At 45.1% G+C, this 17,993-nt stretch overlaps 1 protein-coding gene across 5 annotated transcripts; it reads right to left on the bottom strand.

Moving 5' to 3' along the window:
* Window positions 1-5,343: 5,343 nt before the first annotated feature.
* LOC138418269 (cationic amino acid transporter 3-like) lies at window positions 5,344-16,336 on the bottom strand. 5 transcript variants are annotated; one of them, XM_069549417.1, is made up of 12 exons: window positions 16,185-16,336; window positions 12,431-12,830; window positions 11,716-11,874; window positions 10,452-10,647; window positions 10,159-10,271; window positions 9,587-9,809; window positions 8,559-8,698; window positions 7,037-7,139; window positions 6,667-6,863; window positions 6,302-6,468; window positions 5,922-6,030; window positions 5,344-5,756 (listed from the first exon to the last, which is right to left on the bottom strand). In XM_069549417.1, the coding sequence occupies exons 2-12, from the start codon at window positions 12,798-12,800 to the stop codon at window positions 5,662-5,664; spliced, it is 1,872 nt and encodes a 623-aa protein (XP_069405518.1). In that variant the 5' UTR covers window positions 12,801-12,830; window positions 16,185-16,336; the 3' UTR covers window positions 5,344-5,661. The 5 variants fall into 5 exon arrangements, with proteins under 5 accessions (XP_069405518.1, XP_069405521.1, XP_069405522.1 ...); XM_069549420.1 differs by having other exon boundaries at window positions 10,470-10,647; window positions 12,431-12,827; XM_069549421.1 differs by having other exon boundaries at window positions 10,470-10,647; window positions 12,431-12,498; window positions 16,185-16,297.
* Window positions 16,337-17,993: the final 1,657 nt, after the last annotated feature.

The following is a 17,993-nucleotide window of genomic DNA, read 5'->3' as shown; positions in this document are numbered from 1 at the left end:
AGATCTAAATGTAAGACCAGAAACTATAAAACTCCTAGAGGAAAACATAGGCAAAACACTCTCTGACATAAATCACAGCAGGAGCCTCTATGACTAACTTCCCAAAGTAATGGAAATAAAATAAAAAATAAACAAATGGACCTAACTAAACTGAAAAGCTTTTGCACAATGAAGGAAACCGTAAGCAAGGTGAAAAGACAGCCTTCAGAATGGAAGAAAAGAATAGCAAACAAAGCAACTGACAAAGAATTAATCTCAAAAATATACAAGCAGCTCCTGCAGCTCAATTCCAGAAAAATAAGTGACCCAATCAAAAAGTGGGCCAAAGAACTAAACAGACATTTCTCCAAAGAAGACATACTGATGGCTAACAAACACAAGAAAAGATGCTCAAGATGACTCATTATCAGAGAAATTCAAATCAAAACCACAATGAGGTACCATCTCACGCTGGTCAGAATGGCTGCTATCCAAAAGCCTACAAACAGTAAATGCTGGAGAGGGTGTGGAGAAAAGGGAACCTTCTTACACTGTTTGTGGGAACGCAAACTAGTACAGCCACTATGGAGAACAGTGTGGAGATTCCTTAAAACACTGGAAATAAAACTGCAATACTAACCAGCAATCCCACTGCTGGGCATACACACCAAGGAAAGCAGAATTGAGAGACACATGTACCCCAGTGTTCATCGCAGCACTGTTTACAATAGCCAGGACATGGAAGCAATCTAGATGTCCATCAGCAGATGAATGGATAAGAAAGCTGTGGTACACATACACGATGGAATATTACTCGGCCACTAAAAAAATGCATTTGAATCAGTTCTAATGAGGTGGATGAAACTGGAGTCTACTATACAGAGTGAAGTAAGTCAGAAAGAAAAACACCAATACAGTATACTAACACATATATATGGAATTTAGGAAGATGGTACGATGACCCTCTATGAGAAACAGCAAATGAGACACAGATGTAAAGAACAGTCATTTGGACTCTGTGGGAGAAAGTAAGGGTGGGATGATTTGATAGGATAGCATTGAAATGTGTATCTTATCATATGTGAAGCAGATCGCCGGTCCAGGTTTGATGAATGAGACAGGGTGCTCAGGGCTGGTGCACTGGGATGACCTTGGGGGACGGGATGGGGAGGGAGGTAGGAGGGGAGTTCTGAATGGGGAACACATTTGCGACTGTGGCTGATTCATGTCAATGTTTGGCAAAAACCACTACAATATTGTAAAGTAACCAGCATCCAATTAAAATAATTAAACTAATTTTTTTTAAAAAAAGAAAATCTATTTTGAAGGTAAGGATGAGCAACTGTCTTCTCACAGGTCCATGCCCTGGAAGGTAAAGTTCCCTTCCTAGACACCAGGGTCCTGTCATCTCGCTGTCTGTGTACTAGTTTGTCTCTTGAAACCCTGAAGGAGTGCAGCCTGTCATGCGTGATGCTTGCTCTTTGGTCAGACAAGGTATAAGACTGTATTGAAAAAGGTGCTTCAGGAAAGCCGTTCCACAGAGTTATCTGAGCATCTGTCTCTAGAGGATAATCCTCAGTTTGGCTCAAACAAAATGCTTCCCTATTCCCATTATAGACTGTTTATTGATTATTTCTTTGGCTGCCTGAATTTGCAATCACCAAGGACCTTGCAAAGTATGGGCTGCGAAACTGGGGGCCCCACTCAGACCCTGCTCCCTCCCAGTCCTCTTACACTTCTCAACTCCCCACAGTCCTCACATGACCTGAGACACTCCAGTGTGGGTGCACCCCAAGCCCAGCTGGACCCCAACCAGAAGGAGGGGAATTTAACATCTGATATTAATTCAAGAAGCACAGCATTGAATAATCATCACACTTGCATCCAGCCTTGCACAAAGGGGTGGAAGAGGGTAAATGGGAAGGTGTCCTCCTTGTCTTCTTCTTCAAGGAGTCCTGTTTGCTGAGCACACAAGCAAGGAGGGAAACGGGATGTAAGAGGTAAGGAGCTCCAGTCTTCAGAAAGGAAAACCAGGGAGCGGGAAGTGGAGTGGTAAAGGGAGTGGTGTGGGGTATTCGTGAAGGGTTGACTAGATTCTGAAATCTATCAAGTAACCCCTAAGATAAGACCCTGGACACAGACCATCAAAACAGGACTTAAATGTAGTAGTTGACTCTTACATTAACTTCTTTTTTTTTTAATTGAAGTATAGTTGACTCATAATACTGTAAAAAAAATTTTCAAAAATCCAATTATACAGGGTGCAATAAAGTGGTTTGAGGTGTTCTCAATAGTTCAGACACTGTCCAAATGTCACAGCAATTAGCCTCTAGGGGGCATAATGCCTCTGAGGAGAAATTGCAATTCTGCTCACCAGTTGTGAAATACTACAATTCAGTTGCTCATTTTGTCTGACTCTTTACAACCCCATGGTTTGCAGCATGCTAGGCTTCCCTGTCCATACCAATCCCCGGAGCTTGCTCAAACTTATGTTCATCAAGTCAGTGATGCCATCCAACCATCTCATCCTCTGTCGTCCCCTTCTCCTCCTGCCTTCCATGTTTCCCAGCATCAAGGTCTTTTCCAATGGGTCAGTTCTTTGCATCAGGTAACCACAGTATTGTAGATTTAGCATCGGTCCTTCCAGTGAATATTTAGTACTTATTTCCTTTAGGATGGACTGGTATGATCTCCTTGCAGTTCAAGGGATTATCAAGGGTTTCTCCAACACAACAGTTCAAAATGGTGAAAACAGTGAAATATTTAGATCATTTCATATCTAAGGAACATTGTTGATTGATTCTGAAACAGTTAAGGGAACCCTGACTTTCTCAGTTCCTGATAATCCAGGGGATTTTTACATCAAACTAGACATTGAGAGAATTAAGTGCCTAGATGCTCCTGCATTGCCCACCTTCTCTATGCATTGCTAACTTCTACCCAACCAGACCCAACTGAATGAATGTCAGAAGGAGAAAAGACTGTCAATGCTTTAACATCTGTATTTACCCAGGCTCCAGCATTAGACCATCCTACCTATAAATTTCCATGTTTCATCATTGTGCATGAAGATAGAGGATTCATCCTGGGCATATAAACTCGAAGGCCTATTGATTGCATTGAGCCATTCACGACTGTAGCCCAGCAGTTAGTTTTGTAACCGATCGCTGGTTTGGCCACTTGCTTCTTGACCAACAATAACTCAAGGAACAACAGACTGGTTCCAAATAGGAAAAGGAGTATGTCACAGCTGTATATTGTCACCCTGCTTATTTAACTTATATGCAGAGTACATCATGAGAAACACTGGGCTGGAAGAAGCACAAGCTGGAATCAAGATTGCTGGGAGAAATATCAATAACCTCAGATATGCAGATGGCACCACCCTTATGGCAGAAAGTGAAAAGGAACTAAAAAACCTCTTGATGAAATTGAAAGTGGAGAGTGAAAAAGTTGGCTTAAAGCTCAACATTCAGAAAACGAAGATCATGGCATCTGGTCCCATCACTTCATGGGAAATAGATGGGGAAACAGTGGAAACAGTGTCAGACTTTATTTTTTTGTGCTCCAAAATCACTGCATATGGTGATTGCAGCCATGAAATTAAAAGACATTTACTCCTTGGAAGGAAAGTTATGAGCAACTTAGATAGCATATTAAAAAGCAGAGACATTGATTACTTTGCCAACAAAGGCCCATCTAGTCAAGGATATGGTTTTTCCAGTGGTCATGTATGGACGTGAGAATTGGACTGTGAAGAAAGCTGAGTGCCAAAGAATTGATGCTTTGGAACTGTGGTGTTGGAGAAGACTCTTGAGAGTCCCTTGGACTGCAAGGAGATCCCACCAGTCCATTCTGAAGGAGATCAACCCTGGGATTTCTTTGGAAGGAATGATGCTAAAGCTGAAACTCCAGTACTTTGGCCACCTCATGCGAAGTGTTGACTCATTGGAAAAGACTCTGATGCTGGGAGGGATTGGAGGCAGGAGGAGAATGGGATGACAGAGGATGAGATGGCTGGATGGCATCACCGACTCGATGGACTTGAGTTTGAGTGAACTCTGGGAGTTGGTGATGGACAGGGAGGCATGGCATGCTGTGATTCATGGGGTCGCAATGAGTTGGACATGACTGAGCAAATGAACTGAACTGAACTGAACTTCCTTTGGCATGTGGGTTACCCAACCAGGGATGGAACCTGTCTCCTCATCACCCCCTCCCCTTCCCATCCCTACCCACAGTCTCCAGAGAAGTCCCTGGCTGATGAAATTTTCAGTTGAAATGTGAAATCCCTGTGTCTGCTATGAGCCTGTAGTTGATCTGAAGACATGATTAATTCTGATTCAGATTTTCTTCAGGACTACTTTATGGGCAGTGTTGTGTATTGCCTCTTATAGCACATTGCGTATAATGTGAGATCTGGTTATCCCACGTCAATAAGGAAGAATGATAATCAGGTGCTGTCAACCTGTTCTATCAAAGTTTTAAAATTAAAGGTTCAGTCTCCATTAATTGCATCCTAAGCCCGTAATTTCATTAGCACTTGAAAGGTAGTGATTCTCCAAATTCTATTCATCCTCCTCCATTTATTCTTAGATTCATCTAATAACTTGTTTTTGGTTTCTTGACATCCATCCTCCCTTGACTCTACTTCAGTTGTTCATTCCCACAAACAATCCTCTATTTCATTCTTACCAGCTTCTTGATCGTCCATAATCTCAATTTTGAGCATTCTGTTCTGTAGCAACATCTTTTTTGTCTTGTCTCTCCAAGATAACTTCTTACCTTTTAGTTACACTTTGGTTGCACTCTTTTTTTCCATTACACTAAAATTTACTAACTTTTTCTTACACTAAAAATTATCTTTTAGTTATACTTTTAACTTCTTACATTTTAGTTACTCCCATCAGTAACCATTTATCAATCAGCAATTACCTATGATTCCATTTCCCTACCTCTGGCAATGCAGGAGTTTTGGTTTGGTTGTTTTCTTTTTTAATTAAGAACTTTTCTTCATCAGCTCAACTGTGTTACTCTAAGAGTCGGAGATAGAAAGCTAACAAAAAACAATCATTTACACAATGTTACACTGTCTCAGTAAAGCTGAGAGAAAAGAGAAATATAATAATTTCTCATTTTATGGTAAAATAATCCACTTTATCTGTATTATTTCTCTTTCTCAGAGTCTACTTGGATAGCGATACAGCTACCCTGACTTCCTTGTGTGACTATTTGCACATTTACTTCCAATCTGTTTGTGTCCTAATATTTAAAGTGTAAGTCTTAACAAAATACATAGTTACCTATGTTTCCTTCCTAAATGGCAGTCTCTGTGTTCCTGCTGGAAAGAGGCACAAGAAGTTGTTTCTCCCATGTCCGGTTAATATTTTATTTCTTCCTCTGGTTACTGGCTACACTGTAGTAATTTTGTTGTGAAAATTCATTTTGCTGCACACTTAGGAAGCATGCACTTTTAAGTATGTCTATTATGCTTTTTTAAAAGTTTGCTTTAAAAATATACAACATCCACTGGCAATAAATACAGAGCTGTAAATGTATCCCACGTTCACACTCCACAGAGGCTCAAAGTGCCCCTTAAACCAGAAGATACCGCCAGGGTTTGGAGGGATTCCACACAGCATCAATTTTCTTGGGTTAGGCAGATTCAGCACTGGGGATGTTTTAATCCGGAGTCTGGGTGGTGGAGGCTGATGGCTGTTGATGTTTGTTCCCTGCCAGCCTGTGTCGGATCTCATATCCTATGTATATGACAGATCCTAGTAGGAAAATGAGACAATGAGAAGGAAAAGTAAGCACTCTCTTCAGCTACAAATGCCCAGTAGGCTTCCTGTTATGGCATCTGACAGTTTTAGGGAGGGTTTCTAGGAAGAGGATTGGATTCGGTCACTCAAGAGGACTCTTCACCCTAAAAAGCCTCTTACCAATCGCCATCCAGATGCCAAATAAGATCCAGGTCCCAGAAGTTATCTGCATCATCAAGTAAATGTTCACAAAGATGCTCACCAGTGGGAGGACAGGCAGAGCAGGGACCTGTGGGCAGAGTCAGTTCATCCCTGAACACAGCCCACATGTCTGAAAGGGAGAACCTGCCCCATGGTTGTGGGAAGACTCCAGGCTTATTCAGGCTGTGTGTTCAGTGCCTGCCCAGATTGGGTCTGTAAAGCACTGAGTGTGGATCCAGGAAGAGTTCATTGGTTTTAGCAACTCTCTTTACTTCCAGGTCTAACAAAGAAGTTTAAAGGTCAATCACCCAGGCTTCATTCACTCAAGGTGGGCACTTTGGACACAAAAGGTCACCTACCCTGAATGTAAGATAAGTGGGGTCCTGGGGCTGCCTCCAGATGATGACTGTGACCCCAGTGATGAGCAGCAGCAGCAGCACAGCCACTGTTGTGAGCCCGGGGTCTCCAGAGAACACACGTCTGGGCCACTGGGCCAAGATCAGGCTCAGGATGCTCAGCAAGAGAACTGCAGGGGTCAAGGAGGAGGAGAACAGGCTGGACCCAGAAGACAAAGATGTCAGGACCTCGGGTCACACCTCACCCCAGGCTGCCCACCTCAGGAAGGGCCATCATACCTCCAAGACCCCTTAACTTTCAAAGACACAGAATCCCAACCTATCTTGTCAATTTCACAATATGACGAAAGAGAAACCCCACTGCTCACCAAGCAGAGAGGCACATCCATAGACAATCTGCCCAGATATCTGGTTGGGGGTGGTGCTGGTAGGGAACCACAAACTCTTTAGAATCCTTAAGGGTCCTGCTTCAGGTACAGGTTCTGAAAGACTTGCTTCATGGTCAGAAATCTCATTTCCCTCTTTAGTTTTCTCCCTCTTGCTTAAAATCTGGTCTGGTTGGTACCTGAAGGAGAGATATCAGGGCAGTATTCACAGCAGGCCCTACCCTAACATCAGACAGTATAATCTACCTCTTTTTTGCCTTAAGTCTAGTGAGACATATAGAAGGCAGAAGAGGATCACCTCCCCATTAACCCCAAGAGTCCAAGGCTCTCAGCCAAGGTTAGTGGGTCTCACCTGAGGACAAGTATGGAAACAGCCACAAGAGTGTAAGCAGGCAGGATCCCGGCTGACATGAGTTTCACCAGATCGAGGATCCTGAGGAGTGTTGCCGTGAGTCCTAAAATGAGGGTTGGGGGAGGGAGTGAAAAGTCCCTGGAAACATTCATGTTAAAGAAATTGGTCAAAGAAAGAATGATCCACTGATGGATGAATGGATAAAGAAGCTGTGGAATATACATATACAATGGAATACTATTCAGTCATAAAAAGGAACACATTTGAGTCAGTTCTAATGAGGAGGATGAACCTAGAGCCTATTATTCAGAGCGAAGTAAGTCAGAAAGAGAAGAACAAACATCATATATTAATGCATATATATGGAGTCTAGAGAGATGGTACTGATGAACCTATTCACAGGGCAGCCATGGAGATGCAGACATGGAAAACAGACTGACGGACAAGGGCAGGAGAGAAGAAGGAGAGGGTGAAATGAATGGAGGGTAGCATGGAAGCATATGCACTAATGTATGCAAATGTGACAGCCAATGGAAATTTTCTGTATGACTCGGGGAGCTCAAAATGGGACTCTGAAATAACCTAGAGGGGTGAGAGGTGTGAGGGAGACTCAGGAGGGAAGGTTCATAGGTATGCTTATGGCTGGCTCATGTTGATGTATGACATATATCAACCCAATTTTGTAAAGCAGTCATCAAAAGGGACCCCTCCTACACTGTTGGTGGGAATGCAAACGAGTACAGCCACTATGGAGAACAGTGTGGAGATTCCTTAAAAAATTGCAAATAGAACTACCTTATGACCCAGCAATCCCACTGCTGGGCATACACACCGAGGAAACCAGAATTGAAAGAGACACATGTACCCCAATGTTCATCGCAGCACTGTTTGTAATAGCCAGGACATGGAAACAACCTAGATGTCCATCAGCAGATGAATGGATAAGAAAGCTGTGGTACATATACACAATGGAGTATTACTCAGCCGTTAAAAAGAGTTCATTTGAATCAGTTCTGATGAGATGGATGAAACTGGAGCCGATTATACAGAGTGAAGTAAGTCAGAAAGAAAAACACCAATACAGTATACTAACACATATATATGGAATTTAGGAAGATGGCAATGACGACCCTGTATGCAAGACAGGAAAAAAGACACAGATGTGTATAACGGACTTTTGGACTCAGAGGGAGAGGGAGAGGGTGGGATGATTTGGGAGAATGGCATTGTAACATGTATACTATCATGTAAGAATCGAATCGCCAGTCTATGTCTGACGCAGGATACAGCATGCTGGGGGCTGGTGCATGGGGATGACCCACAGAGATGTTATGGGGTGGGAGGTGGGAGGGGGGTTCATGTTTGGGAATGCATGTAAGAATTAAAGATTTTAAAATTAAAAAAATAAAAAACTAAAAAAAAAAAACCCCAAAAAAACTAATGACAAAAAATAAATAAAATAAAAATAAATACACAGAATTATTTAAAAAAAAAAAGGAAAGGAAAGGCTTCCTTTATTCACCTGTAAGAGTTCCAGAAGCCAAGATGGCCATGATGGGGGTGCCAGTACGGGTGTGGATCTGGGCAAGAGCTCGGAAAAGGAGCCCATCAGCTGCCATTGCACGGGCCAATTGAAACATGGAGAGCATGGCACATAGGAAGCTGGAAGATAAAATGGAAAACGTGAGAGGGTGTGCAGAAGCAGGAGAAACCAGGGCACCCTCAGTTCCTGCCTACATTCGTCGGGTCTGCATGGTTCCTAGTCTACATGGTTCCTGTCTACATAGTTCCTGTCTACATGGTTCCCATCTGCATGGTTCCCGTCTACATGGTTCCTAGTCTACATGGTTCCCGGTCTACATGGTTCCCGGTCTACATGGTTCCCGGTCTACATGGTTCCTAGTCTACATGGTTCCTAGTCTACATGGTTCCTGTCTACATAGTTCCTGTCTACATGGTTCCTGGTCTACATGGTTCCTAGTCTACATGGTTCCCGTCTACATGGTTCCCATCTACATGGTTCCTGGTCTACATGGTTCCTGGTCTACATGGTTCCCGTCTATATGGTTCCCGTCTACATGGTTCCCGGTCTACATGGTTCCTGGTCTACATGGTTCCTGGTCTACATGGTTCCCGTCTATATGGTTCCCGTCTACATGGTTCCTGGTCTACATGGTTCCTGGTCTACATGGTTCCTGGTCTACATGGTTCCCGTCTATATGGTTCCCGTCTACATGGTTCCTGTCTACATGGTTCCTGGTCTACATGGTTCCTGTCTACATGGTTCCCGTCTACATGGTTCTGATCTACGTGGTTCCTGTCTACATGGTTCCTGTCTACATAGTTCCCGTCTACATGGTTCTGATCTACGTGGTTCCTGTCTACATGGTTCCTGTCTACATGGTTCCTGGTCTACATGGTTCCTGTCTACATGGTTCCTAGTCTAAACGGTTCCTGGTCTACATGGTACCCTTCATCTTGTCTCTCAATCCCAAGCACTGGGGTACCTGAGCATCTGACCGTAGACGGGGAGAAAACCAGGACACTGACCTGTATAAAAGAGTACACAGTAAGACAAGAGCCACGACATATCCAGCCGGGCCCCATCCGACCTGGAGGAAGGCCTGCGGCAAGGGGCTGTAAGGGTAAATCCGGTAGTAGGGCACCATGAGGGTGAGCGCTGCAGAGACTCCAGAGTATGCCAGAAAGCCGATGAAGATGGAGACCAGCAAGCTCAAGGAGATGGAACGCTGAGGGTTTGGGGCCTCCTTTGCTGCAGGACAGGAGGGAGTACTGGGTCAGGAAAGATACTGGAATGAAAGCAGAAAATCCCCTTTCCTCTTGCAAGTTCAAAAACAGGCTTTTGTTGTTCAAGTATGACTCTTTGCAGCCTCATGGACTGCAGCGTGCCAGGCTTCCCTGTCCTTCACTAGCTCCTGAGTTTCCTCAAACTCATGTCCATTGAGTCGGTGAAGTCATCCAACCATCTCATCCTCTGTGGTCCCCTCCTCCTATGCCCTCAATCTTTCCCAGCATCAGGGTCTTACCTTCTACCAACCCCTGCCCAGGGGCAGCCCAACCAGCGCCCACACCCCTGATGGGACACACAATGACCATGTTACCTGCAGTGACCACGCCAAAAACACCAAAATAGGAGGTGAAAAGTATAGCTGCTCCTTGGACAATCCCTTCAAAGCCAAAGGGCACAAACCCTCCAGAACCCAGAGGTCCCACCCTATGGTGAGAGAAGGAAAGAGGAAGAACATGGGTGAGGTGTATTCAGCCCTCTCTACTGGGCTCCTCCCTTCATATCACAGGTCCTGGGCTCCAGGACCCCCATCACCTGGATCCACCAGCCCCCATCTTTAGTCCCCACCATGTTCCCAGCTCTGCACCAACACCATCCATGTATTACCAAGAGGACCCTCCTGACCTAAAGGTGCTGCTGGATCCAGATGTATTTGACTTGTAGTCCTGTTCTGTGAGCTGCCAGTTGTGCAGGTCTCCCTTAATGAAGCCAGAGAGGATCATGAAGATTGGAACAAAAAGGTTCAAGCCTGTGGACACTTTGATAATCAGGGTTGTCACACGAGCTCCCAGAACCAGTAGTCCTGTGGGAAAGATGGAATATGAGACATCCAAGGTAATCAAATCCATAGACCCAGAAAGCAGGCCAGTGGTTGCCAGGGCTTGAGGGTGGTGGGAGTGGGGTGGATGGGTGGATAGTGACCATTTGGTGGGTACAGGGTTTCCTTTTGGGGAGATGAACATGTTTGGAACTAGATGGAGATGATGGTTGCCACACTGTGAAGGTACTAAGTCCCTCTGGACTCTACACTCTAAGGGCCTTCCCTGGTGACTCAGCAGTAAAGAACCTGCCCGCAATACAGGAGAAGAGGCAGGTTCAATCCCTAGATTGGGAAGATCTGCTGGAGGAGGGCATGACAACCCACTCCAGCATTCTTGCCTGGAGAAACCCATGGACAGAGGAACCTGATGGGCTACAGTCCATGGGGTCGCCAGGAGTTGCACATAACTGAAATAACTGAGCACCCACGCAGACACAAGCACTTTCAGATGGCTAATTTCTTCCTGTGCCAGTCATCTCACAACACACGTCTGTCAAATCATCACTCTGTACACATATATTGCACATATACAAGGTTGTAGGTCAATTATATCTCAATAAAACTGGGAACGACAATAAATCAGTTTTATGCTATGAGAATAGCCTCTCAATTAAAAAAAAAATCTGGCCTCAAGACAGAGGAAGAAATTTGTCATTCTTGGTAAATGATTCTGAGCTGGGGTGATTTTGTCACTCAAGGGATGTTTGACAATGTCTGGAGACATTCTGATGATCGCAATTTAGCACCAGTATCTAGTGAGTAAGGCTGGGGATGAAACTCAACATTTGACTATGATTTATTAAAAAAAAAAAAAAAAAAAACCCTACAGTGTGAAGTTCAGGACAGCCCTCAACACCAAAAGATGAAGCATCACCAAGTGTCAAGGATGCCAGGATGGGAAAGCAATGGTCTATGTGCCTTGCCACCCTTACTCATAACCCTGATCCTTCTTTCCAGTCCTAATTCTACCTTCTGCCACCCCACAACTTTCCAACACCAGCTCCCCCTCCAAACCCCACTCTTCCCATCTTATGTCTGACCCCTTCTCACCAGTCATCAGCAGCACCAGGCCCAGGGAAATGAAGTCTGGGTACGGGGCCAGGAAAGAGGGCATGTGTGGAGAGAAAGTTCTCTCTAACGCCTTAGAGATGTGGTTCCCAATGAGGCTGTCAAAGGCATAACTCCAAGCCCTGGTCACACAGGAAGCGGCTGCAGTGGCAGAAGAAGGGACATTAATGGACAATAATTAAACCCCTACAATGCACCCTGGGATGTATTTAGGGGGGAAACACAAAATACTCACTCTCAAATAGTTTCTTTTCATGGGATTGGGGAGAGAAGAATAGATGATTCAAAAAATAGGTCAACTATTAAATGTTAGGAAGAGATCAAAGTTATGCAAGAAAAGAACACTTTTCTTGGAAATGGGACCAGGAGGGCTGAGAGATGAGGACTGAAATTTTAAATCAAGTGGTAAAGGAAAATCCCATGAAGGCAACAGCTAAGCAGAGACTTCCATACCGTGAGGGGAGGAGACAGTGGGAACTGCCTCCCTCTCACCCACCCCTGACAGTGCCCTTTCCTCTGGGTTCTCGGCCCATGTTTAAAGAAAACAGGCTAGCTCAGTACAGTGAAGCTGTGGGGCTTTCTGGAGCTTCCTTCTACAAGCTCTATAACAAAGTGTTTATGAATGAGTGAAGACCCCAGTTACCCTCCTAGTTTCCTGATCTTAAGCCCCACATCATCCCCCTCCCCATCATCTCACCAGCCACTAAATACAGTAAGACGTTCCAGCCAATGATGAAGGCACCCAGGTTTCCCATGGCGACGACACTGCAAAGATACACAGAACCGGAGCGTGGTACATAGGACCAAAACTCGGCATAGCAGAGTTCAGACAACACAGAAGACAGGGCGACCACCAAAAAGCAGATGACGATTGCTGGTCCAGCGATGAGCAGGGTTATGACACCAATCAGGACGTACACGCCAGCCCCCAGAGTTCTGCACACACCCAAGGTCACCAGGTCGAGGGTGCTCAGAGGAGCTCTGCCACTCTCAGACTCCTCCCGGGGCTCCAGTGGCCACTTGCGGACCAGCCCCTGACGAAACTGGCGAACATACTGACGCAGCATCCTAGACGGAGTTGAGGAGGTTACGATCTGCTGAGAAAACAACATACAAAGCCCTCAAGAATGTCCATCCACCCTTGGCCCTGGGAGTCCAGTTCTATGGAGCAATGGAGTGATGAGGGGCAGGTGGCATATGGACAGAATGGGCAAGTTCTCATCTCTGTGCTTTGGTTTTCCAAACATAAATCAGGCATTTAATATGTTTCAAAGTTACTGGAGGGGTTGCTTGAATAGAACTGAGGGGGAGTGGTTTTTTTAATCTCCCCTAAATGTGCTCTTTTGGCGTGTGGACTGTTTTGAGCTAAAGATGATTAAGACCCAGCAGACTCAGGAGAAGCTCCTTGCCTCTCCTTTAACTGCTCAAAATAATGTAGATTATACTGCCTATGCCAGGAAGAGAGCTATCACCGGAGAGAACTTCTAATTTCAGGAAAACATACCCGCCTGGGGGAGCAAACATTTGTTCATCAGGCACTTGCTCTTCCCGTCCTCCTGTGGGTTGTCTTCCTCTTCCTTGAAGCCCAGATCCCTATCCACTTCTCCTTAGCCCAGGGGAGCATATAAGCCTTAAATGCCTGAGTGCATTTGAGCCTCAGAGTTTTTTAAGGGGCTCCTGTAAATGTATTAATCTGTCTTATGTCAATTTAGTTATTTACACCAGCCAAGAAACCTAGAAAGAAAAGTTTTCCACCCCTACAGAAGCAAAAGCCTCTAACACAGTGCCAGGTACACAGTAGATGTTTAATTGGTATGAGTTCAATGGACAGAGTGGGCTCCTCTGGTGGCTCAGATGGTCAAGAATCTGCCTGCAATGCAGGAGACCCGGGTTCAATCCCTGGGTTGGGACGATCCCCTGGAGGAGGGAATGGAAACCCACTCCAGTATTCTTACTTGGAGAATCCCATTGACAGAGGAGCCTGGAGAGGTACTGTCCATGGGGTCACAAAGAGCTGGACACGACTGAGTGATTAACACACACATGCTCACACAGAGAATTGGACAGGGGAGACTGGAGGGCTACAGTCCATGGGGTGGCAGAGTCGGACATGACTGAAGTGACTTAGCATGCACAACGCACCAGTGGATAAGAACGCTTGTTTCTGAATTGAAATCAACCAGATCAGCTGGTTCAAATCCAGCTCTGCTCTGTATTAGCTTGCCTGACTTTGCTCAAGCTTTGCGCCACTCATTATCCTCTTTTCTTCTACAGAACTGGGGAAAATTTATTATTCTAATTTTTCCCTCCCTTCCTTTATAAGTGTGCCATGACTCTCTGAGTAATCAGAGATCTCAGACTCCATACATTGCTTTGTCAAGGATGCTGAGGCCTGGTAGCTTTATACCTCACTGCCTGCAGTGTGAAAAGAAATTAGAACTCCGAGTCTGGGCAAAAGGAGATGGAATTTGTAGGAGGTGTAGCCCAGCTCAGTTAGAGCATCAAACCACAATGGCCTCCTGTCTTGCTGAACCTGCTCACAGCACCGGCTGTCTCACTGGGTCTCACCGTGCACGCTCTGCTGAACCCAGGGTAAGCAAGGCAGGAGCGGGAAAACTGGAAGGAGACTCAAGGAGCCAGAGGAATTGCAGGCATGTTTATTGTCTCCTGGCTGGTGCAGCAGCCATAACATCATGTAACGCGGCCCTAATGTGGACACAACGCAGCCATAACACAACCCCACCTCCAGGGCTTTCCAGGCGGAGCTTCTATATATACTTACAGAACAAAAGCCGCTGGTGGCCAGTCGAGTACCTCGTGACAGGCGTGTGCAGTGCTATAAGTAATCTCTGCTGTTACATAGTCATTATTTACAAAACATGGCGCAAGGACGAGAGGGTTTGGGGTGAGAGAGACTGGCTGTGCCATCCTGGCTAATTTGCTCTTTCCCTACAACTCCCAAGTGCCTAGAGGGAAGGGGGGACTAGCCATCATTCTGAATCAGGAATGACAGGACTCTTTTGCTGCTCCTTTGGGGCTTGAAATGTCTCCTCACTACACTGCTCTGCAGGACTAGGCTGACCCAGTGATCACCAGTTATTGTGAGGGGGTCTCTGCCTAATGATATTCAAAAGTCCAATGTAACATGTTGGTTGAGAGCAAAACTCCAGGAAACTGTGATTAGAACCTTGGCTTCTCCACTACCACTGTACCTCTGAACAAGTCGTTTACTTCTCTGGACCTCTGTTTTCTTCTTTGTCAAATGCTACTAGTGAACCCTCGGGAACTCTTAGTAGGAATGCAAAATGGTGCAGTTGCTATGGATGAAGTATGATCGTTCCTCAAAACACTAACGATGGATTTACCATGTGATCCAGTAATTCCACATCTGGGTGTACATCCCCCAAAAATGGAAAATAGAGTCTCAAAAAGATATTTGCACACTCATGTTTACGGCAGCATTATTCACAGTAGGTAAAAGCTGGAAGCAACCCAAATGTTCATCCATGAAGGAATGGATAAACACAGTTGTGGCTATGCATATAGTGGAATATTATTCAGCCTTTAAAAGGCAGGAATTCCTGACTCATGCAACAACATGGAGGACCCTTGAGGACATTATGCTAAGAGACATAAACCACTCACCAATATACAAATAATGTGTGATTTCACTTCTGTGAAATCAAAGGAGTTAAAGCCATGGAGACAAATGCAGAATGTGGCTGGCCGGGGCCTGGGGGGAAGGCAAATTAGGAAGTTATTGTTAAATGAAGGCACAGTTTTAAAATGTTTTAGAGATTGGCTGCATAAAAATGCAGATATACTTAACATTACTCCACTCCATACGTATTAAGTTGGTCAAATGTACATTATATGTATTTTACCATCCTTTTAAAAAATTGCTGCCCATGATAAATAACAACCAGCTTCACCCAGTTACTGGGTGCAGCAAACCCCAAAATGACTGAATATGTCACCATGCCTTCATCTCCACATTTACCAAAATCTGTGGATGTTCAAGTTCCTTACAGTTGCCCCAAAGACAACAGAACAAAACCCCCTAGATTCAAAGGGCCAGCAGTATGCAGGAGACTGAAATCAGTGGTCCGCATCATAAGCCCTATACAAGGGTTGTGGTTGTGTCGTGTGCCTAGTCGCTCAGTCATATCCGACTCGTTGAGTAATTAATCTCGAATATTGTTTGAACATGAGTAAAAATTGTCTTAGAGCCTCCGAGCACTGATCCATCTCCCCTAACTTTCCTTACACACACATACACACATGCACACATACACACACACAGTGCAGACACTTTCATCTAGAAAATGGGTCTCTCCACCCTCAGGGTGAAGCCAGGCTGACGCCCTGAACCCTGGAGTTGCAGAGGTCTCTTTGGCAGGATGTGAACTCAGCGCCCAGTCTCCTACAGGAGAGGGTGACCCGACACTTACTGGATCCTTGGAGCAGAGCCTGGAGCACTGGGTCAGTCAGGGAGGCTGAGGTTAAGCCGTGCAGGGCTGGAGCTGAGACATCTCCAAAAACCAAAGTGGGGAGTCCTGAGCACAGAAGACGGTCCTCACCCCTGGGTTGTTGGGGTGGAGATGGGGCTGGGTGGGCAGGGAGCATCTGCCGTGTTGCTATCAGCCCTGACTTCTCTGTGGTTACCCTCAGGGGGAGGTTCTGTGTGTATGTGTGGTAAAATACCCATAACATAAAATTGATCATTATAGCCATCTTTAGGTTTCCAGTTCAGCCGTGTTAAATACTTCCAAATTTTGTGCATCCAGACTCCAGGACTTTTTTCATCTGGCAAAACTTCAACTCTGTACCCATCAACAATTCCCCCTTCTCCTTTCCCAGTTCCTGACATTCACCATTCTACTTTCTTCTCTATCAGTCTGACCACCCTAGGTACCTCATTTAAGTGGAATGATGTAACACGTGTCCTTTCCCATCAGGTTTATATCACTTAGTAGACACTAGGTTATTCTCGGTCATAGCATGTGTTAGAATTCCCTTTCTTTTTAACACTGAAGAATAATCTCTTATGGGTATATACCACATTTGGCTTATCCATTTCTTGGTCAATGGGCATTTGGCTTGCTTTCATGTTTCAGTTATTGTGAATAGTGCTGCAACAGAAGCTTACAAATGTCTCTTCCAGGGTATGCTCTCAATTCTGTGGGGTCTATTCTCAGAGGTAGAATTGCTGGATCACAAAGTTCTAAGATTTTTATCTGCTTGTGATGGAGAAGATGAAAACATATTGAGGAATGGGGAGGTCATTCTGGCTTATCCATGGCTAAGCCTGAACTGTGTGTGAACTAAGACAGCCTGTCTGACCATCATAGCTCATCTGCTCTAAGTATTGAGGTAAAGAACGTCTGTTTTGAAGATAAGAATGAGCAACTCCCTTCTCATGGCGTCCATGTTAACGCTCCCTGTGAGATAAGGTTCCCTTCCCGGACATCAGGGAACTGCTGTCTCACTGTCTCTGTAACAAGTCTTTCTCTTTTGAAACCTTGAAGAAATGCACCCCATCGTGTTGTGAGTTCTTTGTTTGGATGAGGTGTAAGATGAGGTGTAAGATGATGCTGGACACTACCCTTCAGCAGAGCAGTTTCTCAGAGCTATAGGGACACCGTTTTCCTTGCTATAGTCCTCAGTTTGGCTCAAAAAAAAAAAAAAAAAAAAAAACCTCTTTCCTATTCTTATTACAGATTGTTTATTGCTTATGTCTGAGGACACGAATTCATTTGATCATCAAGGGTCCCGAGAAGTAGGGGCTGTTAACTCGGAGACCACACTCAACCCTCCTCCTTCCCATTCCTCTTACACTACTCGACCTCTCACATTCTGGACATGACCTGAGAGACTCCAGTGTGGGGGAACTCCCAGGTCCAACTGTATGCCAACCAGAAGATGGGGGCTTAAAACCTCTGCTGTTAATTCAAGCAACAAAAGTATTTAACAAGCTTCACACCCGCATCCAGCCTTGCACAAAGGGATGGGAGAGGATAAAGGGGAAGGTGTCCTCCTCATCCACTTCTTCAAGGAGTTCGGTTTGCTGGGAGAGCTGAGCACCATGGCAGGGAAAGGAAATAATGTAAGAGGTCACGAGCTTTCCTTTTGAGGAAGGAAAATGCCAGGGCAGGAAGTGGAGTGTTAAGGGGACAGAGGTACTGGTGAAGGGTTGACTAGATTCTGATCTGCATCAAGGGACTCTCATGCTAAAGCACGGGGCATGTATATGTGTGTTC

Source organism: Ovis canadensis, chromosome 14 (assembly GCF_042477335.2).
Source record: "Ovis canadensis isolate MfBH-ARS-UI-01 breed Bighorn chromosome 14, ARS-UI_OviCan_v2, whole genome shotgun sequence".
Classification (NCBI taxonomy): Eukaryota; Metazoa; Chordata; class Mammalia; order Artiodactyla; family Bovidae; genus Ovis; species Ovis canadensis.
This window is presented reverse-complemented; position numbering and strand designations above follow the sequence as displayed.

Excerpts from the sequence above, each read along its gene's own strand:
- LOC138418269 (XM_069549417.1), bottom strand. The coding sequence starts at position 12,800 with ATGCTGCGTCAGTATGTTCGCCAGTTTCGTCAGGGGCTGGTCCGCAAG. Across the intron at positions 8,699-9,586 it reads CTGTGTACTCTTTTATACAG|CTTCCTATGTGCCATGCTCT; the intron begins GTCAGTGTCCTG and ends TTTATCTTCCAG. Across the intron at positions 5,757-5,921 it reads TGGCATCTGGATGGCGATTG|GATCTGTCATATACATAGGA; the intron begins GTAAGAGGCTTT and ends TTTTCCTACTAG.